General features: G+C 42.5%; 2 protein-coding genes across 4 annotated transcripts in view; one reads left to right on the top strand and one right to left on the bottom strand.

The window, feature by feature from the left end:
* The first annotated feature begins 381 nt into the window (after positions 1–381).
* On the top strand, positions 382–23,817 carry PAX9 (paired box 9). 2 transcript variants are annotated; one of them, XR_016509762.1, is made up of 6 exons: positions 382–1,359; positions 6,983–7,374; positions 8,138–8,764; positions 11,661–11,803; positions 20,653–23,018; positions 23,646–23,817. XR_016509762.1 is itself a non-coding variant. In XM_090270124.1 (5 exons), the coding sequence occupies exons 2-5, from the start codon at positions 7,371–7,373 to the stop codon at positions 20,905–20,907; spliced, it is 1,029 nt and encodes a 342-aa protein (XP_090126250.1). In that variant the 5' UTR covers positions 382–1,359; positions 6,983–7,370; the 3' UTR covers positions 20,908–23,817. The 2 variants fall into 2 exon arrangements, 1 of the variants encoding a protein (XP_090126250.1); XM_090270124.1 differs by having other exon boundaries at positions 20,653–23,817.
* Positions 10,951–25,932, bottom strand: part of SLC25A21 (solute carrier family 25 member 21) — a 476,684-nt gene continuing 461,702 nt past the window's right edge. Inside the window, exon 10 of one of the 2 annotated variants that reach the window (XM_090270125.1) lies at positions 10,951–12,220. In XM_090270125.1, the coding sequence (XP_090126251.1) occupies positions 12,057–12,220 (164 nt within the window). In that variant the 3' untranslated portion in view covers positions 10,951–12,056. Of the gene's footprint in view, positions 12,221–23,746; positions 25,095–25,932 lie in introns of those variants that run through there. The other variant, XM_090270126.1, reaches the window with a different exon arrangement.

Here is a 25,932-nt window from a genome sequence, read left to right as displayed (position 1 = left end):
TGAAGCAAATCCACTCAAACCACAGCTAGAGAACATTTTCCCTGGCCAGTAAAATTCTAGCCCCCTAAAAACTTGGTGGCTTTTTCTTTTTCTGGTTACCACCTTTCTCAGGATGTGCTAAAATCCTTTTATCATTACGGTTTTCTAAAGGAAATGGTTAATTTCTCCGCTGTATGTAGGATAACGAAATGAGGCGATCCGGACTTCCAGATGCGCCCCAGAGCAAGGAAAACCCGGGGGGAGGGAGTGTGACTAGTTATCACGTGTACTTCAGAGCCACTTGGGTCCAGCTAGCTGTGTTAATTAAGGGTTCTAATTTTATTGCACCTAGGCTTCTTCTGTTTTGTCCCCACTGCAGTGGTCTTAAAAAGAAACACCCACAGGCACACACCAGAATGAATTCCTAAGAAAGACGAACTTGGATTTCTCTGCCTGCGGGTTGATAGGAGAGTGCACCGGACGCGGGGTGGAGGAGAGGGGACAGGTCGGGTCAGTTCCGGAACAAATCTCAGCGAAGCACAGCTCATCCCTGATTCCTCGAGTTCTTCCTTCTGCTTCTCTTGCGGCCATCCAGCTGAGGCGCTCCGAGGGGAGGCTATGGGTCCCCACAATCGCCGTAGTCCGCGCCTCCATGCTCCGGATAGCCTGGACTAGGAGGGGGACAGTGCCCACAGCTGGAGCCTGATCCGGGTCTCCCTTCCTCGCCCTTGCAGTCCGACCTCCTGGGCTGTCTGGAGTCTGCCCAGGTGAGGACGGTAGCTTGCGGTCCCTCTTTGCCTTTGCCTCAGGCTCCCCAGGCTCTCAGCACTGCCTTAGGCAGGTTTCTCTAAGTGGTGCTGAGGAGTGAGAATGTCCACTTTCCGTGCAGACACCTGCGGTAAGAAGGCTTCTCTTGGGGCTTCAGAGTGAGCTGGCCTAGTAGAACAGGGAAATGGGGAGAACAAGCACACTCGGGTATGGTGGGGTTCACACCCTCATCTGCTTAACCAGGTGATCTCATTTAATCCTAGTGCCTTGTGTGTTCTTATTTAATCTAAGTCTCTTGTTTTATCTGTTGTGAAATGGGAAAGATAATAATACCTCCTTTGTAAGATTATTGCGAGTGCTTGGGTGTTGTGAGTCCTCAGCAAATGGTAGGATGAGCTGGGGAAGGGTGGGCCCATTACTCCCTTTCCCCGCGAGGAACCTCTACAGTTTCCGGCTTTCCAGCCGCAGCGCAGGAACAGCTCACAGCCCATGGTCCTTAGTAGCCTCTGGGGACAGCGAGAGGATCCAGCCTGGCAGACGGTGGAAGATGGGCTCTCGGTGAATCATGAAAAGACTGATGCTGGGGTTTGCGTTGGAACATGGTGGAGAAAGGTACGGGGATTTGGAACCCAGTGGAGAGTTGAGGGTGGAGGAGGAATTGGAATGGGGAACTGAAATTTTCGGGCTGTCGAAGTTCTGTGGCTTTTTCAAAGGCCTTTTCCAACCTTGGTAAAAATTACTTTGGGAGCGCAATCAAACCTGCCACCTGTAGATGGCGCTATGACGAGGTGACTCGGCCAGGAGAAAGGTAGGTAGCCAAGGACTTGAAGACGGCGGGAAATGTTCCAGAACTGGGACCCTGATTCTCTGCTCCCAGCCCCCGCTTCCTGTTTCCGGAGGGAAAGCGAGGTCAGTGCAGCAGGAGCCTTCGCTCTTCGGGTCAGCGTCGGGCTGGTTGGTGGCGGAATTAACTCGGAGGCGACAGGTTGGAAATCCTGCGCCTCGAGAGAGCACCGCGCCGGACAGCCCCACCGCTCTGTCCATTGCCTGGGCTCGAGGAATCGCCGGGCGTCGCAGGACCCCAGGCGATTCGTGGTCGCTCTGTGCCACCCGCAATTCGAAGAGACCCCGAAGTGAGCAAGCTCCGGTTCTTTGTATCACTGAAAATAGGAGGAATGCCCGTGCTTAGCACCAAGACTCCGGCCCGCAGGTTGGTTCCGGCTCTTGAAGGCTGCGGGCAACCCCAACCTCGTTATAAAGCTGCAGTCAAGGGAACCTGGACCGCGCTGGGGGTGGGAGGGTCCGAGGGGCTTTGCACTTGCTGGAGAGCCGAAGTGTGGCCTGGTTCGCGTTTATCTTTTCCAGACAGTCTTTAGGCCAATGTGGTCTTCGAAAGGAGGCAGCTCCGCGGCTCTCTCCGGGACCCTGTGGGCAGGATCTTAAAAACCCCTCAACTCTGCTTTTCCCCCACACAGCTCAGGGCTGTAGAGTGACTGCAGACGGGGTCTTCCCTTGTCACCGAGCTGTGTGGCTTCTACAGATGCTTCGACCCAGGCAGAGTGAAGTCCCTCCTCCCTCTGGCAAGAGGCTCAGCTCGGCCTCCTCGCAGAGATCCTCCTAGACTCTTTCCCTAGTCAGGATCCGACCCCAGACTGCACTTGCCGGCCCGTAGCCACGAGTTTTGCCCTTTGCACAAAAATGTGTTCTTTTTCATTTGCGGACTTAATAAACAAATGTAACCATATCACATGGGGCCCCTCGCCGTCCTTCTGAAAGCAATTCCGCTGTTGAAAACTGAAAAATGGGTGTAATTTGCCTTCGGAAAGTGATGCTAGGGTCACGGCAATTTCCCGGGCCGTTATTTATTTTTACTTAAAGTCTTTAGGGAAGATTTGCTTATATACTCGGAAACCTTCCAAAGCGAGGGTACCAGCAATCCTGCTCGCCTTCAACGCAGGGGGGTGGGATGGGGTGGAGAACAATTACTGAGTGACGCTAATATGGGGAAACTGAAAAGAAATGTCGATTGTTTTTATTGTAACAGAAGGAGTGAGCAAACAGAAAAACCAACCCCGAGTGATCGGAAACAGGCAGGCGGAGAATTAAAAGCGGGTTTGAGGCTGCAACTGGCCCCTCCCCTGCCCTCGGTAGGAGAAAGCGGGTGAAGAGCGCTCGCACGGCCGGCAGCAGGAGTTCTGCGCTCTGGACCGACTTGGCGGGCTACTGTCTTTTGGGGAAAGGGTCTTATATCCTGAGCATCGGCGGCAGGAAGGCAGAGAGGCCACGGGGAGGTCTTTGCCACTCTGTGAGAATCTTCAGGGCTTCTCTTGGGGGCTCCTGAGGCCTCTTCTTGGGCTGGTGCGTCCCGTCGCGTCAGCAGCCGGGCGTAGCCCAAGCTAGCAGGTCAGTGTGCCGGCACTCCCCAACCCCCCGCACCCCACTCCAGCCTGGCTGGGACTGAGGGTCCCAGAGGGCTATCTCTCCCTCACTGCTTGGCCCTTCCCTCTAGCTGCGGCCCCTGCCACCTCCCACCTTCCAAGCGCGGATCCTCCGGCTTCAGCTCAGGGTGGACCTTCCCTAGCCTTCGGCACGGCACCGCGTGCACTGCCGGCTGCCACTTGTGGCAGCAGTAGCTGGGAGATCGAAAGTGCTGAGGGGCAGCCGCTGACCTAGCGAGGCTCGGACCCAGCCGTTGGCCGATCGGTGTTGAAACCCAAGGCCCCGACTTGGCAGTACAATTTGGCGAGGACTGGAGAAACCCGGCCTCTTTTTTTACATCGCGCCCAATCCTTTACTTACCCTCCAAGAGGCGCTCCGATGGGGGAACCGGAGGCGAGATCTTGTCTCTACCACATTCCTCCATCAGTCGGCTAAAAGATCTGTGTTTTTCAAGGCGCTTTGAAAACCCATCCGGGAGCTCAGATTCTTACTGTGCCAAAGCCAGGGGATTGCCCCGGCCTCACTCGTGGTCCTGTTTGTTCCTGGGCGCGGGGCGGGGGGGCAAGTTGGAGGACTCGGCTCTTTAATATTCTCCTCTGCCAACTCTATTCTTCATAAGTGCAATTGGGAACAACAGGACCCCTCTCCAGCACAAACACACGCCGCTCTCTAGCTATACCCGCACCCTTCCCCCCACAGTCGTCGCAGACATGTAGACCTCGGGATTTCAGGCACCGGGTAGAACAGCCCAGGGCGTCAGTTAAGGTTGGAGACGTAAGGATAGGCTCCCTGGTCCCAGCAAAACCTGTCGCGCCCAGGTCCGATTTCGGCATCCCCGGGGCTCCTCCTGCCTGGCCGTGCTAGGGCGGCCTCGGAAGGAGCTAGATTCTAATCCGTTTTCCACTCACCTCCTCAGACACTACTAGGGCCAGGAGGGGGTCGCCGCAGGTGACCGTCCGCCCACTGGGATCACTGACAGATTTATGAAGACTTTAAAGCACAGCAAGTGCAGGGAAAGAGTCCGTCCAAAAAGGCGCTCTGCGAACTAAAGTTGTCCCAGCCGCGTGCCCAGGCCGAGCTGCCTCTGGAGTTCTGGGTCCTGGCTCCCTTTTGGCTGATGTACACATTTGTCCCTGTCACTGCTGAGCATAGGGATTCTCTCCACCCCCTGTAAACCCCTTGCTTCACACTCTCCTGCCCGGCCAGTTTCCAGTCTCCCGCTGAGTAAATATTTACCCAGAGAGTGGGTCTCTTCTCAGAGGAGGCCTCGACAGCGCCCTGGAAAGGGCTTTTGGCTTCTCCCCAGCCTGCATCAGCTGCAGGCCGTACTGGTTGTATTTTGGTTTTTGTCTTAAATTTCTTTTAGTCGAAATTCTTCCGATCTCTGTGTGATCTCCCAGGTCCAGAGCTCCCAGGTCCAGAGCTGGCAATAACCAGGGGGGGCACTGACCCCAGCTGACCCTAGTTCTTTTTTGAAGTCCTGCATCCCTATGCCCACCGCTTAGGGTTATTGTTCCTTAGTCTCTCCTTGCCTTTCACCCTTTATTTTTCCCTCCCTCCCTCCTTCTCTCCCTTCCTCTCTCTCTTCCTCTTTCAGGTCATTTGTCTTCTGTTCATTGGGTTGTGGGTTACCTGACCACAGCACTCAGTGTGAGTCCCCAGGAGGGTTCAGCATCAACCACTTCCTCTAGGATCCCCTGAAGCTTCCAGTCCTCTTGCCCTAGGAGTCCGGGCCTGTGCTTACTGTGAATACTTTAGTGTTCCCAAAACACCAAAGATTCTATGTGCACTGTTGGGAATGCGCTGAGTTGAGAGCGCTGTACGTCTTCATTGTCCCCCCATCCCCTCACTCCAGGCGTGATGAGGCTTTGTCCAGCTACCACAAAGCTAAGACCACGTGTGCGGCCAAGACCAAGTCCAGCAGTAGGAAATGGGCATATATTGGAGGACTTGTTCAAGAGCTCAGGAGATGAGCAGCTGAAGGAGAAGAGGGAATGGGAAGGAGCTGTGTATTAAGTTTACCTAGCCAGAACTCTAAATGATTAGAGTCTCTGGCTCATTCTGGGCTACTGCTCTAGATCCCACTAAAGGCCTCACAGAGCTCATAGCTTACAGGAGGCACTAGATCTTGCCAGTCCCAAGGCAGAACAGCCTTTTATTGACCCTGCAGCCCCCCAGAGTCCGGGAATCATTCACTGGATGCACTGGAGCTGAGCAGAGTCTGCCCACAGTAGATCTCTACTCACTCTGTGTTTCTTCAGGAGAAGGGGCCAGGGGGATTCCTGGTCCAGATGCCCTGTGTGTTTATTCCTACCAACAAGCCTAAGGCAAAATCATAAGCTCTCCTCAGATACCACAGTCTCAAATAATTTGTACCCCAGCCCCCAGAAGGAGCTGCTGCTGCTCCTAAAAGCTTGGATTCCCGAAGGACCTTTGTGTTGCAATACACCTGTCCATGAGACTCAACAGGTATTGGGAGTCAGAACCAGTGAAATCTCTATGAAGTACAACTTCTAGATTTTAAACAATTGGGGCAGGAGAAAGCAGACAAATTCAAGTACTGTATTCCTAGTTGTGGGAGCCCACCCAATTGAAAAGAATTAAGTGTATGTGAATTCATCTTTCCTTTATCTTTTAAATCCTTCATATCTGTACATTTGAACATAGAATGAGAACCATAGTAGATTAAGGATCTGGAGACTGCTGTTCGTTTCAAAAAGCGCAGTTGATCGTTAGTTTCTCCTGGATTCTTGTCTCTCACTTACCCAGGATCTGGGCCCAGCCAGCGTCTCTGTTTGTAGACCAGAGTAACACATATCCCTTGGGATTGTGAGAGGATCAGCCCGAATCCTGTGGGCACAGAAGGAGCGTTATGACTGTCAGGTAGTAAACAGTATGCGTATCATAGACCCGAAGCAGTACAACTGCAAAGTTCATTTTAAAACAATGTTCCCCGTATTGTTTTAAATTTTTGATTAGCATTCTCCATAACCCAAACTCAAAAATGTGAATAATTCTGGCAACCCAAAAGAGTACTGTTTACATTAGATTAAATTTTGGGTGAATGAAGTGGAAACTCAGAGGTAGGCTGAACCGCTGGGCCTCTGGTAGGTAAACGGAAGATGCGGGAATTACGTACACATGCAGGCCGGGTGTTCCTCTTCCTGGGACCAAGTCTCTTTTATATTTAACAAAACGCCCTTTGCAGTGGTTTAATGGTGGGGGGAAACCGGAAAATTTTGCACCGAGCACCAACGGACCAGCTCCTTGGCTGAGCGCAGCGGCCCTCTGGTCTCCGCTGACTGTGGCCCACGCACGGGCAATCAGTCGACGGGTGGCTGTGCGCTCGCTTTAGCCGCATGTGGTTACATTCTGTGCACCCGGCGCGGCCTCTCTCCGGAACCCGCGTGTTCAAAGTTTGGCCCCGCGCTCCTGGATGACCCCTTCTCTAAAGACTGTTGTGTGGAGCTAGTCGCGGGGGGGCCAAGGAGGGCTTTCCATCTAGTGGTAAGTATGGCCTCCTCCTCTGACTTGGTCTCCCCTAAACCTCCTTATCTCTGCGACCGGCCTACCTTCCCACACCTTCGCTTTCGCCTCCTGGCGTGAGGTAATGTAACAATTATAAGACGTTCCTAAGCCCCGCAAAGAAGTCTCCTTAGCCCTTTCTCTCTTTGAGACCCTCACATCGGGAGCAAACGCTTTAATTTGCTTATTTAGCATTTTTATCAGCCTGATTTTGCTGTCTATTTATGTTGCTCCTCGGAAGGTGTCAAACACCAATTTTCATTGTATTTAGTCACCCAGGTGCCGAGCAAGCTTGAAGAGACAGCGGAAGGACTTTCCCGGACCGCGCTGTCACTCACCGACCCGCACCAATCTCCATGCAGCTTGCTCTCGGGCCCTCCTCTTTGGGGGCGTGCCCATACTGAGTGATAGACAGAGCCGCCCGCCCCGCTCAGCCCAGCCCACGTTGCTGCTTAGATTGAAATGCAGAACTCAAGCCACTTTCTACCGGGCACAGACTTCCTTTTACTCCTTCCTTTTGCACTCTCGCCGCCTCCTCCCGGGAAGAAGCGGAGGCACCCACAGCCTGGGGCAGCGACAGGCTGGGCCACTGAGGCCGTGCGAGAAGTTTCTTCCTGGGAGCTCGGAACTGGGGTCCGGTTGGTGTGCTGCTCAGAGCAATGGGTGAGTGGCTGCGGGGGACGCTGTCAGCGGGAGAGGGAGGGAGGGAGTGAGCGAGAGAGGGAGGGAGAGAGAACGCGAGGGCGCGCACCTCTGAGCGCTCACACTCTCCTTATTGACTTTGCTCTACAACTTGTAGGAACACGCTAAGGGTCAGAGGCGCACAGCAGTTTAGTCTAAACGATGGCTACTGGGTTGCTGTTGATCCCATTTTCTGATTTTAAGAGGAGGGAGCCGTGGCATCAACAAGCCCCGCAGCCCCAGTGGCAAACCTAGTTGTGTTACACATACATGCACACACGCAAACAAAACAGAAAAAAAAAAAAATCCAACCAAAAAACCCTGAACTTCCCCTAGACCTTGTCTAATCGCGTAGGTCCCCAAGGCGGGGCGCTGAGGATGAAGGGGGAGCAGCCCAAGGACTTGAGCGCCCAGTAGCCAAGTAGGAGCCGGTTGCAGGAGTCAAGACCGATTTCCCCGCCTGCTTCCGAGACTTTTGAATACTCTGAGCGGCCCTGCGTCTCACCACTTTATTTGTTTCTAGCGGCCGCAGGCACCGCCGGAATGAGGGAGGGGGACTGACTCGACCGCGGCGGTTTGGGGCCGTTCCGCAAAGCTCGGGGACCATAGGGTTTGGGGAAAGCCTAGTTCCTTAGTCCGGGCCGGTGCATCCGCCTTACCCCCTGACACGCTCGGAGGCCGAGCGGCAGGCGGCTGTCCCAAACTGCGGGTGCGCGTCCCTGCGCGCTGTGTGTTTGTTTTTCAGAGCCAGCCTTTGGGGAGGTGAACCAGCTGGGAGGAGTATTCGTGAACGGGAGGCCGCTGCCCAACGCCATCCGGCTTCGCATCGTGGAACTGGCCCAACTGGGCATCAGACCGTGTGACATCAGCCGCCAGCTACGGGTCTCTCATGGCTGCGTCAGCAAGATCCTGGCGCGCTACAACGAGACAGGCTCAATCTTGCCTGGAGCCATCGGGGGCAGCAAGCCTCGGGTCACTACTCCCACTGTAGTGAAGCATATCCGGACCTACAAGCAGAGGGACCCCGGCATCTTCGCCTGGGAGATCCGGGACCGCCTATTGGCAGACGGCGTGTGTGACAAGTACAACGTGCCCTCGGTGAGCTCCATCAGCCGCATCCTGCGTAACAAGATCGGCAACTTGGCCCAACAGGGCCATTACGACTCCTACAAGCAGCACCAGTCTGCACCGCAGCCAGCGCTGCCCTATAACCACATCTACTCCTACCCCAGCCCCATCACAGCGGCTGCCGCTAAGGTGCCCACGCCTCCCGGGGTGCCCGCCATCCCCGGCTCGGTGGCCATGCCACGCACCTGGCCCTCCTCCCACTCCGTCACCGACATCCTGGGCATTCGCTCCATCACCGACCAAGGTAAGGGCTTAAGGGCCACTGTGAGGACGTGCAGACCCTCTCCCCGCACCCTCACTAGGGTTTCAGTATTTGTGGCCTCCACCCGTGTCTGTCCCACCACCTGGGGCTTTTTCCTTTGGAAATGTAAGGAGTCTTCCCAGGGGGTGTCCTGATCTCATTAACTTGAAATTCATGCCCTTGGTTTCCTTGCCACACACAGTCTCCTGCCTCATCTCAAACTACCAGACCCATAACTTCCCCCCATCCCCAACACATGGTTCGAATTTTCCACCCTCCCCCGCCTCTCCCTCCACCGCAGCCTCAGACCTGCTAGCTCACTTGGGGAGCGCGGCCGGGGCCGGACTTGGGGCACAGCCCGGGAGACTAGAGCCGGAGCTGGGCTGCCGGCTGCCGTCACCGCTGCGGGCAGCCTGTGTGGGGATCAGATGCGGCTGTGAGGAGTGGGGCACCCTGTGGAAATTGCAGTATTCTTCTTGAGGATTCTAGCAATCAGGCCAAATTTGCTCAAGCAGGAAGTTCAAATGTCACCTAATTGGTTTCATTCTTATGCTTCACTTCATTTTCCTCGGAAACGGAGGTCTGAAAAGTTACTACTAGCAACTTGCATGTTAGAGCATTGCTCATTCTGGCACTCAATTTCTGCTTTCTTTCTTTCTCTCTCCCTCTCTCTTAGCTTAACAGACTTCACTATATAGATATATATCCTAGAAAGTGGCACCCACCGCCGCTGTGATGGAGACAAAAGGCACGGCGATTCCTTGCTGTCCTCTCTTCTGTCCTGTTTTCTCCACTCCTGCCGCTTCCTTTTAGTGTCCCTCAGTCCCCGGAAATGCAAGTGGTCATCTAGTCCCTGCACGTTTTCAATGGTGCCACCCCACAGTTCCTTTCTTTTCTCACCCTTGACCTTGCTGTGCTATTAAGTGTCTTTTCTGCTTCATAAGAACGATTCCCGGAGCTCTCCTGTTCCCTCGGGCTTCCTCAAGAGCTCCGAGTTTGTTTTCTTTTACTGCGTTGTTAAAACAAAACAAAACAAACGGCATAAATATCTTTCTCAGTCGGGAGAAAATAAAGTCAAAAAACCTTAGACACAGACTTTAAATATCGCGGAGATAAAGAGGCTACTTTCTTAATTTTTTAGCCCAAAGTAGAAAATGTGCAGAGGAAAAATTAAGGGGTGGTGGTGGAAACAGTTCCTTAATTATTTCCTGCCTTTCTTATTTACCACCACATTGGCACAATGATCTTTTAAACAATTAAAGCAGAGCCACAATTTCTTATCTTCTTGTTCTCTGTGAAGTTGCAAGATCCTTCTAGGACTTCAGTTTTGTCTTATCCGGAGCTGGTTTGGAGCTTTAGCTGGAGAGAGTTTGCCCTTGATTTATAGGATAAACTGACCTCACTGACATTTAAAGGAAGCCCCTGTTCATGGGAAAGTGTGAGATCAGCAGAAATGGGGGCTCATAGGGGAATCTCGATTTCTTAAGATAACTTCAGGCTTGCGCCCACCGATTGCCTTTTGTCAGGGAAGGCCAAGACAGACTGGCAGTTCTGGGCCAAAATATAGTTTTCTGGTGCAAATTGGAACACAGTCTAATTCTTTGGAGAGGGGGAGGAACAGTGAAAGAAGACTGACAGAGTTGAAAAGAAAACTTTTCTTCCCTAGGGATCCTACAATCAGACCAAATGTCAGTTGGAGAAGTATTGGATTGTTCATAGTAGTAACTTTTCATTCTAGATTTTGTTGATTCTGGATGTCAGCTATAAACAACCCGTTTTCTGACAAATCTGTGAATATAAAAAGATTGTTTCTATAAATGACTATTTCTACAAAATTTCCAAGCACTGTCAGATGGAAATATTTAAAATCAAGTTATAGTGGTTTGGTCAAACTTTGGTCCTCTACCCATAGGTCCCAAAGACAAAACATACTGCTCATAGTCTTCAAACATCTTCTGTTTAAAATTGCACTTGGCCACTTAAAAATGCCAGTGATTCAATATACACGCACTTAGGTATTGTGGTAATCAGTTTACACCACATAATTTACTTTGCATCTATTAAGAATATAAAGGATAACTGATGGCTTTATACCTTTAAAAAATGTTTAATTCTACTTTCATTTCCTTAACCTTTTATATCATAAAAAATCACCATAAAATGACATGCATGGCATTTACAGTGGTAATTGCAGTGTTTATTTTTTTGAGTCATATGCACATACTCTAACATATTTCATGTATAGAGATAGAGCATTAAGGTTGGTCACACACAAGGCATAAACCTATGCACATATATTTTACATGTGTATTGTAGACAGCGTTTCACTATGTTTGCAAAGAACTTTGCAGGCCTTTTGTTCCATCTATTGACAGAACCAACAGGTCCCTACTACAGCCTAGGGAGCACTTACCTGGCTGTCTCTCCGCCCAGCACAGACACGCTGAGGCCAGGATGCTCTTCTCTCGCTTTTCAGTTCCCTCCATTCCTAGATTTTTGTCAACCCCCAGTCCACGCTGGGTTAGAATTGGGGAGAACGGTACGTCCAGCTTCACAGGTTCTTTTCCCGATATGGGAACATTTTGGCAAAACCGTCAGGTTCCTTCCACTGGCTTCTCTAGGGGAGCCAGGAGGAAATCAAAGACCGGTTGGAAAACATCTTGCCGAAGGCGTGGGTGAGAGACCCGGGAGAGGCCTATGCTGAGGCAGTCAACTTCACCGGCCCGGGGCTGCAAGCCCCAGAGGCCATTCCTGGGCCCGCACCCCGGGGAGGCCGAGGGCAGGGGACAGATGGAGGTCGGGGCCCTAGTGTTCCCTGGTTTCGGGTCGCAGGTCCAGGTTGCGTTTCACGAGGGTGCAAGTGGTTTGGGCCACAAGCCTGAGGTCTTCTTTTCCCCAGGAGTGAGCGACAGCTCCCCCTACCACAGCCCCAAGGTGGAGGAGTGGAGCAGTCTGGGCCGCAACAACTTCCCGGCCGCAGCCCCGCACGCGGTAAACGGGCTGGAGAAGGGAGCCTTGGAGCAAGAAGCCAAGTACGGTCAGGTGAGGAGGCAAGGGGCGGCGGGCTTTGGGCGACCGAGGGCCTGCATTCCTGCCTGACCCCTGGCACGGGAAGCGCAGGCCATGTGCAGGTCGCTGCACGAGCCGGTCTCGGCCCTGGGTAGACGAGCGGAATCGAGTCCCCTGACCTTTTGAGGGTACATTTGAGTCCTGGACCCTACCAGGGTCCCGGGGGCCAGGAAGCGCCTCCAGGCCTGTTTGGGAGTCCTTTCTGCCGGTGACCTCGGGGCCAGGGTTACCCAAGGAGAGCATGGAGGGCACGTTGGAGAGGTGGCCGGGCGAGTGTCCCCCACGCCCGGGGAGTGCACGCGGGAGATCTCAGTCCCGAAACTGAGGGGGCCTCACGCTCCTGCGCTGCACGCACCGTGGCTCCCCGAGGACAAACCAGCGTGGCTTGTCCTGTGGTAATGAGAAGAGGGCAACCAGATAAACTTTAATAAAGTTACCATTTCCCGATTAAAGGTCATGTCGGAACCTCCCAAAGGAGCTTAGTGAGAAAACCTCAAATTATACGGACTGGCTGTGGACCGTTTAATTTTTTTCCCCTCTGTCCCTCCCCCGACTCTACTAAAGAAAAATTAAGCCACCCGTGTTTCTTTTTTCTTTTTTTCTGAGAAAGACTAAGTGACCACAACAATAAAAGCCCCAGAGTTTTGAGTTTAAATTCATCACAACGCTAGAATCAGGAGTTCAAAGCACCCCCCCAAAAAAAGGCCCCCCCCCCCACGAAACCTTAAAGCAACATAAGGTTCCTTTGAGCAGATGAGGAGAACTGGCAGGTTTGCAATTTCTTAATATCAAACACCAATTCCAAAGCCTCAAAATACTTAGTTTTCATTTTATTCTTAATGTTTTCTTATCTGTTAAAAAAAAAAAAAAAAAGACAAAACAGCTTTTTAGGTAAAATGGAACTTGTTACTTTTATTTACTGGAGAAAAAAATCCTAGTTATTTTCTCTAACAAACCCATTTTCACTTCCTCTTCTCTCCCTTATTTTGTTAAAACAGAGTCAGATACATATTAATAGCTCTCCCACGATAAATATCACAGAAAATAGCAGCAAAGGAGGAGAGTCCCATTCCCGAGTCTATTCCTACTGTAAAGAATGCCAGTGAGAAATAAGAAAGTTTGTCATTTTCTTTTACAAAAGCACCCTTACTTTGTAAAGAGGCAGTATAATGCTTAAAAACCATTATAATGGTTAGGAACTCTGATCTTCTGGTGGTACCACCACCACTTATGCAAGTTACTTAACCTTTTAGAGTCTTAATTTCTTCATTAAAATGGGGAGATAATGTTACAAACTCAAGAGGTGTTGTGAAGATTCAATGAGATAATGCAAACATATGGCACATAGAAAGCATATATTAAATATTACCTGTGCTTATAAGTGGTGGTTAGAGATTGACTTATAAAAACAAGCAAAAAAAAAAATCAGAATATACTTTGTTCAGAGAACTCATAGTCAAAAAGTGGCAAGGCATTCTTGTTACAAACAACAGAAGTACATATAAAGCACCTAGCATAGTAGAAAGCATTTAACAGGTGCTCAGTAATTTTTATTAGGTCATCATTTCTTAGGATAACATCGTGAAGAATAGAATTTAAAAAAGTCTCTGATTCCCACATACATATGATGAACCCAGTTTATATATAAAAGTGTCATAATCCAAAAACCTTTATGATTATTGCTAATGTTTTGAGTTATAGACCTAGCATTTAAACTTGTTTAGAAATGGTTAATTTATAAGTATACCTCAAAGTAAACTTAGTTTTTAAAAAGAAAAATAGAACACTTTCAAATGATCTGCTCTGTATATTCTGAACATTGAAAATTGATTACATTTAATACACTGAATATTAAATCACTAAGTTATTGAGTTATAAAAGCAAGTAACTGAGAGAAATGTGGTCAAACAAATATTGTTCTAAATATTTGAGAGAACAAGTTAATTTTTTTTCCAGAAGAAAAAGATATTTATATCAAACTTGCATCCATAAAGTTCTTAACTGAAATATACTAATCGTCTGCATTGCCATGTAGTAAGATAATTCAAATGATGTAAAATTTCAAAACTTGAAAAGTCTCTATGGACAGTTAAATCAGTGGTTACTTTATTATAATTATCAAAATAGTGCTTAATGCTGAAGGTGTGCTAAGTAGCCACATAAATTTAGACTGCATTTTCTGAGCAATTTTGAAATTTATTATTTTGTTTTAATACTAATTTATTATACATTTTGAAAAATAACACAGTTTAAAGCAAAAGTTAAAGAAGTACACCTACCTACAACTGAGTAAATCACTGGAATTCAAATATCCTCAATACAGGCATGTCTAGTAGTTTTGGAATTTAGACATTGATTTCCTTTAGGGTAAAATTATATATTAGTATTTGCTCATAAACATGCAAAAAGGTAAAGGGGTTTTATATACATATTTGTAATGTAATATATATATTACAAATACATATATGTATACATTTGCATTTGAACTAAATTTGAAAGTCCAGTAAAAATATTCTCAAAATTTTTGCAATAATATTTTCAGGGCATTTATGGTTGTTATTAAATAGTGCAATATTATATTATCCCACTTTCATTTTCATTTATAAAGGAGGAAATTGAGAATTCAGAATTATAGGATTTAGAACATTATTATCTATTCCCAAAAGACACCTGTAAAATTACCAAAGAGGCTGAATTGACACCTGATTGTAGGTAAAATTGATTACTATAATCCAGCTTCCATTTTCAGTTTAAACTGCAAAGAAAGATGCCCAATTGCTAGCAATTAGAACCTTATGCACATTTGTTACACACACACCTATCTTTTGCTTTTAGAATATTAGTTTAGAATATTCAAATTTGTCTTACACTTTGATACTACACTGCGATTTATATTGTCTGAGGACAGGAGAAAATATTTATCTTTTTTTTTCACCCACAGTATACTTTGGGCTAGAGCTCTTTAATATGATGTTATTCTGAGTGATAACAATGTTCTCTAGTTTTTAATGACTGGTTTTCTTCTGTTGAAATTATAAATCCTCTATTGAATGCAACTCAATGGCAAAAAAAGAAAACATATAGAGAATAATGGGTTGAAATATGGCTATTCTTTTATATGATACTTAGTGAATCAATGCCTCATTTTATTTAAAGTTTATAAACAGTTTTATAACTTCTGAAAAAATGTTCTACAATTGGGCATACTTTCTCAGAAAAATATATTACATATCTGGTACTTTAATTAAAGTGTCTGAATGGTAGACTTATAAGATTTGAATATCTTCATTTTGGGGTAGCATATATTTAACTTAGATAGCAAGTTCAATATAATATTAGCTACAAAATGAGATGTCAGAAATGAAGAAGAGTCTATAAATACCGGAACTTAAGAAAAAGTTCAGAGATATGAAAATAGTTAAAATTCAGAGACATAAATTAATCTGAAATAATGGTAGTAGTTCAGAATATTGAATACAAATTTTTTGTGCATTATTTAAAAAAACTTGTCATCCTTGCAGAAAATATAAGATAATTTGCATTGGATTTTTCTTACTATCAAATAAAGTTAATTTTGTGTTAAATAATTTATTATTTTGTAGAGAAAATGCAATTTTAGGCAAATGCCAATAGAAGGTCTTTGAAATTCATAATGTTATCTGTTATATAAAATATTCCTTGACCTGGTTAGCTTTTAACTATTAGTGTTTTAAAACAAAATTAATGATTATGTATCAGTAAAATGTGTAATATAAAATACAAAAAAATTAAAAAATTAAAGCTACATTAATTTTAATAACATTTGGAAACATAAAATTTAGAGAAAAAAACCTTAAATAGCAGCTTTGTATTACCTAGAGACAGACCTGCAATGAGATAACTAAGCATAATTAAGATGCTTATGAATGAATGTTGAAACTATATTTACAATTCTCATTTCATTTTATCAGGTTTGTTTTGCTAAGTCATTGCATAATGAATTAAGAAGTTTAGAATGACAGTTAGAAAAATGATTTTACTATAAAATGAGAGAAAACCTTGTTTATGTTCAGATCTGAACCACTTTCTTGCTTATTATATATACTGAGGTTGAAATTATAGGTGAAGCACATCTCTATTTGTGGCTGGCTGAATCTACTTCATTATAAAGCCAAGATAATCTCATTTTATTATAAGGGGAGGACCAGGTAGAACCTATGAGTGGATGAAGGATTGTGGGTAGAGAATCTGACATTGCTATTTGTATTTTCTTCAAGAGAGAAAATATTGGGTAGACAATTCCCAGAATTTGAAGAACATTCTATAACTTCTGCCGACAGTTGTCATACCAGGTTTTGTTTTTTGTTTTTTTTTGGTGGTCATTAGTGTTTGAGTACTAATGCATTTCCATTTTCTCAGGGGTGGGAATAAATGGACCAACCATCAATCAAATAATGAAATGGCTAGGTTAGAACTATTATTTACTTTTTTCAACAGCTTTATTCATTTTGTTTACTTAAAGTGTAATACTTGTTCTGTGATAAAGGGTGCCTCCTTTTTTGTTTTTTTAAAAGCAAGAATATCACATGTTTTGCTTTCAAAGGGCTGCCCTAACTTAAGTATACAAATGATTATGAAACATCTATAATGTGTCCTGTTCTGTGAGGATATGAGATGATTAAGGCAAGTCCCTGTCCTCAAACTGTTTATAATCTAGCTCTCTGCCAATAGAGCTTCTCAACATATTCATTTAGAAACATATTCTCAAGAACTGGCAAATCTATACTTCTAACCTTTTAGAACAAATAAAATGAAAACTCATACTTTTCATTCGTTCTGTGACAACCTTAACTAAATTATATTGCAGCTTATATATTTTTCTGGATAGTTTCCTTTAATGTCAGTGAGATAAAATCTGTCATTTTCTAAAAATAATCAATGAAGTAAGTGACTTAATTTTTCCAGGACATATAGTTTGGTCTATTTTACTTTGTATTCGTAAATCTCATTCTCAAAATTAGACAGTAGTTTGCTTCAGGGAGGACCCTTATACAATTCTTTGGAGAAAAGGATTCTCTCATTTCTTTCAAGGAAGATCTGCACATAAAAAGGGGTTGATGGATTGAAGTCTTATTTATGGAATCTTTAGGTAAAGTCATTTTCAAATAGGAGATTTCCATTACATGCCCATTGCTGGGGTTTCATTTCAAAAATTTGTTTACTCTTCCCTGGGGATTCCATATGTTGGTTGATTTATAAATCATATTTACAATCCAATTAAATAGAGTAATTTAGCATGTTTGCTCCTACTATATTTATGGTGTACATTTGGTAGTCTCTACTCAGCCTAACTAGCTTTTGAGATTAATTACATGCCCTTCACTGAACACATTAAACAGATTCGGGGAATTTAAGTCATGTACTCTTTTACTTGAAAGAATAAACAAACATCAATGCTACCTGTAGTTGTTTTCCTTTGCAGTGGAAAATTTTACTCTCTCAGTGATTGCTTCATAAATAACAATTACTTTACCCAGTAGAGATTTATATCTTTTACTAATATCATGTTTCAAAATTAATAGTGAGAAAATAAACTTGAGTCACTAGAATGAATAGTGAAGGTGGCAGGTAGATTTTAAAGCATGTTTATTCTCTCATCTTGCTTTAATGCTATTTCCCCCCTAAATTTCTAAATCTTAACTTTAAAAGTAAAAAGAAAAATTAAGACAAAAACTTTTCATTCCAAATCTAGGCCATAATTTAACGTGAGGGAAAGTTCAGAGCTATTTTTGTACTGTTTAAGTTTAAATATTTTTTAAAACACATTTTATCCTCCCCTTGCCTTTTTGTGGAGATCAAACTTCTCCCAGCTTCCATTCCTACCCTTCATTTCTGCAATACAGAGGAGACTAAATCACTAAAATTACTGTACTTTGCAGATTTTAGAGAACTTTGAAATATTTATATTAATAGGAATTATAAAATAACATAAAAACAAGTTGGGTCCCTTAAGTGTGAGAAACTGGACAGATACAGAAAAATTAGTAGTGTTTTTACCTTGACAAACAAATGTAGTCATAGAATAAGTAAAGCAACTGAAGGTAACACAGGCCTGAATCCAATGTTCTGCCTCTCTCTAAATCCCAGGAATGCTATCTAAAATGAGACTGTAATCCAGCCTCGTTTCTCAGGGGGAATGATTCTGGGCAAAAAAACATGGGTGCATATAAGGGGATTGTAGACATTGCATCAAAACAGTTGAGGGGCCCCAAATAAAGAGGGGCACATCAAGGAGCAATGGTTCCAAGATAAGGGTGTAAGGGGAAGAAAGGGAAGATAACAAAGCAAGTATTTCAGAGAGAACTGTTATTCTGGATGATAGAAAATTACAAAGATTAAAAGAATGCATAGAAAAAAGTAGCTCTGGTGACAAAGAGAACTCACCAACAGATTTTTTTTCCTGCTGACTAGAATGTTGTTTGTCATGTATAATATTAAATAGTCTAACCTTATGTATTTATAAAATGTTGAGCAAAGGTTTTTATTATTTCAAATGTAATTTTAACTTTACCATTTTACTCTTAACATTCTTATTTTATTATTCTTGATGCACTTTAGCATCAATAATAGAAAATATTAATTGGTGCTAGAATGGAAGAGGCCAAATGCAGATGCAAACCACCTTTCCGTAACTGAACTGAAATAAATCTTTTCCAAACTAATTTCTCTTAAGTTATTGGGAAAGACCTAAATAAACATGATCAGAACTATAATCTCGATGCAATGCTAGTTTTCTTTAGCAATTTGATAGCTCTCTATCTTCACACTCATCTGCCGAGAGCCTCCTTTGAGCCATTCTTTACCAAGCCATTCTCAGAAAGAATGAAAAAAAAATATTTTTAAAAGAACTTCAGAAATAAAATGAGGATATAGCAGTGAGAATCTAGAAGAAGAAAGAATCTTTTACCAGATGTTATCTCAAAAGGTGCTCCAATTTGAGGTTAAATTGTGTCTATCTTTTAATTGTCCAGCAAAAGCAGGAAAATATTTGCTACAGAAGATCCTGCATCAGACAAGGGTGATAACTTCTTTTAACACATGGCCGGTGACTTGCCAATTGCACTAGGGTAAATGGCTAAATTCTTTAATCTATATTATTGCGTATAAAAAGAGTATAACATTTCATTTATGTTAAATAATTTTGCAGAATGATTTGTTTCTTTAAAAATAAGGTATCACCCTTTGAGACCCTTGTAATATATTCTAATTTTAATTCAGAATCGTGTTGTACTCCTTAAATATTATCTTATAATTATTATAAATTCAATAGTACAATACAGTCCTCATTATTTGAGGAAATATGGTGAATATTTCTTGGTGTCAGGACATGCTCACTTTCCCCTTCCCCATTTTTCAAAGAACAGGCACTTTGGCAAACAGAACATGAGATACACGCCCTTACAGACCAAGGGCACAAGGTGTAACCCCTCTACTTTTACTCTTATTTTGTCAGAAATTCATGAGCAGTGTTAAATCATACCCATGCATAAATTCTACTACAAGTATTACTCTAAATTGAGAAAATCAGTGCATTCTCAGAGACGTGGAAGTGAAAATATTAAACAAATGAATAAAATTAGAAAACAATTACTATGTTGCAATTGAATTGGAAAAAACATCTAATTAACATAGGCCTGCTTTACTTACCTCTAAGGACTAAATCAGTTTTACTAATAAATCTATTATTTGCATTTTTATTTCCACTAGTAAGTATGTTGCTATGTTAATTCACTCACATCACTACTAGGAGAAAGGATTTACTCTTTATTTTTAAATAATGTAGAAATTGAGGGGAAAAAAATAAGTTACTTTAAGAAGGATGCTGAGTGTTCATGCCAGAATCAGATTGGAAATAAGGGTGTTTTTAGTGTTGTTAATAGTAACGATACCAACAATAATTGGATGCCAAGAGAGTACTGGTTTCTAGGCGGATATGCCTGCCAGAGCTGCTTCATTTTGTTTGCAAACTGAGATTTTACATTTAAATTCATTTCAAGAGATTTATCCATGTGGCTTTTAAAAATTCACCTCACAGGCCCCCAAAACTTTGCAAGCAAGTTTTCCAATTTCAAAACCACACATAAGCATTTTTTTTTTAAAAAATATAGTTGAATAGCCAGTTTCCTTTTTGATAGAATAGCTCTGGAAAAAAATACCCCCAATCTTCACTTAAAAACCCTTGAAAGACAAATGCCCTGATTTTGCATGTGCTTTGTCCAACACAAGCATTTACAACATGTTTTAAAAATACTAACCATGTTTTATTTAACAAAGATTGCACTCATTCTTGAGTTTCTAAACTGACAGCCCACGCTCTGTGCCCTTTTTTACTGGAAATGAAAGCTACACCAACCAGGCTCTACACAAATACCTCCACAAAAAAGCCAAACAACGCTGAAGTATGGGGAAGGTTGACAAGGCATATGGATAGCAGAACAGATTCTAAGACTATTTAATCACCACTAATTCTTTCCTCACCCTGCATTGCCTTCCTGTAGTTCTGAACAGCAAAGCAAATACTGTGAATTTTTTGGTCATAGCCTCCTCACAACCTTTGTGGAAAGAACAGTATCTTGTCTTTTGGCATTGTGTTTGTTTAAGTAACAAGACTGTGAATGCATTTAGAATATACTTAAGGTCAAATATAAAAAAATCAGAAAGTAGAGTCAGAATATAGTTAGCTTCTACCACTCAGAACTCACAGTCTGCTTCTAGGAACCTGTGAAACGTCAACTGCTGTAATGTGATTATTTTCGCCTCTTCTCTTTTCCTACTTCTCTCAGGCACCAAATGGTCTCCCAGCTGTGAGCAGTTTTGTGTCCGCATCCACCATGGCTCCTTATCCTACCCCGGCCCAAGTGTCACCTTACATGACCTACAGCGCTGCTCCTTCTGGTTATGTCGCTGGACATGGTTGGCAACATGCCAGTGGCACCCCACTTTCCCCCCACAACTGTGACATTCCCGCATCGCTGGCGTTCAAGGGAATGCAGGCAGCCAGAGAAGGTAGTCACTCTGTCACAGCTTCTGCACTCTGATGGGAAATTCCGCCTGCAACAGCCTCACCCGCCTCCGCCTCCCCCCCCCTCCGGCACCCCCTCTCCTACCCTCCAACCCTTTTGCCTGGAGAGCTGGCTTTATGGACTCACATTCTTTGTGCTGATGACAATTATTTCTTGCCATAACTTCTCTCTCACAGAAAACCTGACAGGACGTTAGGATTTAAAAACAAAAGGAATATTAAGGACTGAATGAGACATTTGTGCTGCCCACACACTGTTTTAATGTAGTGAAGAAACCTGCACCCCTCAAAGGGCTTAAGGAACTTTTTAAACTGGTCTTTGGTAAAACCACATGTGCATATTTATTCTAAATCAACCTAAACTTTTGAAACGTGCAATTGTTGAGATTTTGCAAAATCAATAAAGGAAAATACATAAAGAAAAAAGCGATGCTACACCCTCTAATCAAATAAAGTGACCAAATAAGCCTTAATTCATCATTAAGAAACCAACCAATAATTGATTTGAGTGACCCTTTGTTTATTTTTAAGAGGTGACCTATTTTGTTGGAAAATATATGTGTAACACAAAGCAATATCTGAATTTAACTTCTCCTGGTGTTTTGACTTGGTTCTAAATATGATACTGTTTATATTTTCTATTCATTTGTAAATATGAACTCTGGATGGTGCATTTGTGTTTGCATTCCATGGGGATATCCCCATCCCTAGCCCTCTCTATTTTTTCTTTCTTTTTGCAAAGGTGACTTTCTGGCAATGTCTTTGTCTCTGTTTGCTGGTGGGCTGCTCAGGCTCCTGAACCTGAAGTTGCCATAAGTTCTGTGTGTGCAGTGAGGGCTTTCGCATCTCATGAAGGATATTTTCTTTCTACAGCAGAGGATTCAAAAAACAGCTAAAACAAGCCAGTCTCCCATTTTGTATCCTAAGCAAACAACACACATGCCAAACATACAAAGACAAGAGGGTGGAAAATATCTGAACAAGAAGGCTCGAAAGGAAGTCACTTAGAAACTTACGTTTAATGTGAAACGCTTTGCAAAGATACTTAAAATGAACTTTATGTTAAAAAAACCACTGTGAAACTAAATTGTACTGTTATTGTTGGCTTACCTGTGTGTTCAGCAATCTCAGCCCAAAATTATGTTGTAATTTAAAGAAAATGGAAAATTCTGCTCTAATGAATGTAAAAATGGCTTGCTGTGAAGTTTACATTGTTGTACAGAAGCATGTTTCACATGTAGGTAAACTGGTGGTGGTATTAGAAATACAAATGCTATTTAATTTTTAAAACTTCCCTTTATTCATTTCTGGAGTTACAGGACACAGTTTAACTGATAAATCTTTCTAGACCAATTTTAATGTTAATAACAGAGCTGTGGGGTATATGTGTGTGTGAGTGTGTGATTATGTGTTGTATTTTAAAACAACTGATTTTCTTGGGCAAAATTCTACAGTTTTTATCTCTTCTGTTTTAGAACGGTCATCCTGTTTGGCAATATAGGCTTAAAAATACATTTTTTAAAACATTGGTACAATTCATCTATTGGAAAATTAATATATTGCAAGTTTTTGGTATTAATTCTGTGCAATAACTAAAAGGGCACATCACTAGATATGGGTGTTAAAGATGCATTCATTAGGTGATTTTGACTTCCTTCTATCTGTGCTGTGCACAGCCCACGTGGCAATCCAGTTCCGTCACATTGGCTTAGTGGCTTCATTTAAAACTCAGATGGCTAGATTAGGTAGGTTTTCAAATCACTAGTCTGTAAACGGTAAGCAGATTTCTGATACACAAGTTATGTCTGAGGAACTGCTTTCTTCAAGCAGCAGATATCGTATAGAGAGCTTTGAACTGCATTTATTTCTAAAGCAACTGAAATTCAGTGCTACAAGCAGAGGATCATAACTTCAGGAGAAGAATAAGCAGAAGGAGCAGATGAACTCTCAGGGCCATAGTCTTCCTTTGATCGTGTAAAACTCCTATTGACATCTGGAGTTTCTAGTCTGGTGAGAAAATAAGACTATAAACCGAATGAAACAAAGATACCAATCCAATATCTTGGTGGAGACTTTAAAACCATACCATACCAGGACTCTTCTGCCATCCGGAAAAACTGACATAAGGTACAGGACTATCCTTATCAGATGTTTTTAGGTGGCTATTAGGAGTCTTTAAAAAACTATCAATTGTTTTTATGAAAACATAACTAAATGTTATTTTCTTTATCTAAATTAAGAAATCTCTTGTTATGCTATTTATAATTTTTCTGGTTCTTGTGTGTTTAAAAAATCTAATATTAATGATATCAAAGTTTTTTGTTTTCTTTTTTCCCCTCTTCGTCTTTTCTTAGCAACAGAGAATTCATATGAAATAATTTAAAAAAACAACAGAAACCCCAGCTACAATTTGCCATTCAATGCAATTATGGTTTAAAGCTACTTTTAAAAATAAGAAAAGGAAAATGGGATGAGATATGGGGTTGAGATTGTTTGATTTTTAAATATTATCATTACTACTTAGTGTTGACATATTTCCTCTGTTTCTTAGAGGGTAAAAGTGGTTTTTAACTGGTAAATGCATTCTTCAGAGATCCTTTTGCATCCCATCCACACGGAGAGGTTAAAGATTCCATTTTATGGCCTCTATGCAGGCAGGATTCTCTCTCACGAGAGAGAGAATTACCTGTAAGGACAGAATGCAGTTGCACAACAGACACATTCTTATTTCTCTTGTTTTTTCCTACTTTTAAGGACCCTCTTTTGAATATTGGGCTGAACTATAAAATGAAAACAAAACAAAACAAAAAAAAAAGAAACCGCTGGAAAGGATGTACAACCGAAGGCTGTGTATGTATATGCAGTATGTCAAAAAGCCTTTATTTTTATACTTCAAATGCTCTAAATTAATAAAAAGTAATAATTACTATGTTATCTTTTATTTTTTATTTCCAAAATGCTTTAGTGACATAGCCTCATGGTAGAAACATCCCATAGTAGTAGTTAAGAACAGGTGTCACCTAGAACATACAGATATTTTGGGTGATTGTTAGCTACTGAAGTGGCATCATTTAAGAAAGCAACTATAAAATTCCATGGTTATATCAAGGCCAAGAAGATATATTTTGGAGTGTGTTTTAGTACAGGAATCTTTGGAAATGCTAAGAATGTTCTTTTATTTTGAAACATTACTTTTCCTGAATAATACATATCTTAACACTGCAAATAGACTTCACGAACCTTAAGCTGTCACTTACAACTAATAACCTGGAAATGTATTTTTATTTTACACATCCTTTTAAAGAATGGCACAGGTAAGAGCTCTTAACAAAGGTATTTGGGTGCAAATGCAGACAGCACAAATGGGGCCAAAGAGTGGTTCCAATTTGTGACTTAACATGAACATATTTCAGTAACAAAACTTGTTTTCAAAGGGAACTATGTGAAGGAAAGTAGTTTAATATAACCTCATGTTTTCTGTTTGTCATAAAAGACTTAAAATATCTGGATTTTAAAGTGAGACCTGCTTTAAAAAACATTACAAAATATAAAGTAGATTTTTAAAATGTATCTGAGATGTGTATTATTACTAAATTTTTTTTTTTACATTTTAACATAAAAATCAATATTTCTAAAAGGCCATTTTAGTGCAGTTTATAAACATTTTCATTGTGACTTTTAAATATTTATGGAAGAGTTTAATTCTTATCAAAGCTGTTTAAACTTTGGCTTTAAAAAATTTTTTTATTTTAAGCACTTGTTGGCCTCTTGGGAAAAAGTAATTATCAGTACAATGGATTTTCATTGTGAAGCAATGTAAGTTAAACAGGCCACAAAATTTATATTGCTTTTATGAAATATATCTGATTTCTATGCTATTTTCCTATATTCAGTTTACATACCTTATTGCTTCACATTATTTTTCTTACAATTTTAGGGACATAGCCATAACTACAGTCTCAAATTGTTTAGAGATAATTTTTGAAGTATCAAAATAGGTTTTGCTCTTAAATTGTTTCCCCCTTTATAATTGTGTATAACTGTAATTTACAATTGTATCTGCTTAGCTGATGGATAGTCTCAAGGTGCTGTAGAGCAAATATGAATTATCTCAAGGGGTAACAAAGCACTTCATAGCCAATCACCAGTTCTCCTGAAACCATGAATAGGTATATTCATAAACCAGCAGCATCACCGCACCACCTAGAAAGAAAAAGAGCTGGCTTTTATCACAAATCCTGTACAATAGTGTTATCTTTTCCACTGAGTTTCCGAATCCATGAAGTCCCACGCAGCCTATTACTGGGCCAGGGCTGTTTAGAATCATCGGTTCTTGAGCTCCAATACATAGATATAAAACTACTGTGGAAAATTCTCAGAGCAAAATTAAGACCATCTTGAGTCTCCAAATACAGTCTCCCCCATGAGTTTCTGTAACTTTCATCATTTCTCATCAGATTCTTTTTCAGGCACTTTTAATTTTTAAAAGTAAATAAATATAGACATTTAGTCATGTAAGGGCATGCGATTTTCCTGTGAACAGAAGCTTTCAGATTCTTCATATGTAGGCAAAAGATTTATCTTTTTCTGTCCATAATTAGCATTGTCGTAGTTGCATTCAAGAAGAAAATCTCTAAGATGGTGCTTGACGGATGAGTCTGGTTTTCTCGTAAAGCTTTCTAATTGGATTGCAATGTGAAAAATAGCTTCTGAATATTAAAAAAAATATGTATTGCAAAACTAAGCCAGCTTTCAACCTCCTTTTGTTTTTATTCCTTTTATCTTCCTAGGACATATATGGGTGTCACTTGAAAATTTGGTAGTAGGAGCTGGGTGTCATAGAGTACCATTTGTCTTGGTTGAGAAGAGGTATGTAACTGGCTGCAAAGAGGCTTACTATGTAATACGTCAAGAGGAATATGATACAGGAAAACAGACCCCATGCCTGCTGAATACCTAGACATCAGGAGAGCATTTGTATGTGGGTGATTTTGTGTTCTATCTGATGCAGTAAATTGCACACGCTCTGTGTCCTTTAAGA

The sequence above is a fragment of the Furipterus horrens genome, unplaced genomic scaffold (genome assembly GCF_987537825.1).
Source record: "Furipterus horrens unplaced genomic scaffold, mFurHor1.1.pri manual_scaffold_3, whole genome shotgun sequence".
Classification (NCBI taxonomy): domain Eukaryota; kingdom Metazoa; phylum Chordata; class Mammalia; order Chiroptera; family Furipteridae; genus Furipterus; species Furipterus horrens.
The sequence above is the reverse complement of the archived record's forward strand: the minus strand, read 5'-3'. Positions and strand labels throughout refer to the sequence as shown.

Bases quoted from the DNA above. Each gene is read 5' to 3' on its own strand.
- PAX9 (XM_090270124.1), top strand. The intron at 8,765-11,660 runs GTAAGGGCTTAA...TCTTTTCCCCAG, and splicing joins TCGCTCCATCACCGACCAAG to GAGTGAGCGACAGCTCCCCC. The intron at 11,804-20,652 runs GTGAGGAGGCAA...TACTTCTCTCAG, and splicing joins AAGAAGCCAAGTACGGTCAG to GCACCAAATGGTCTCCCAGC.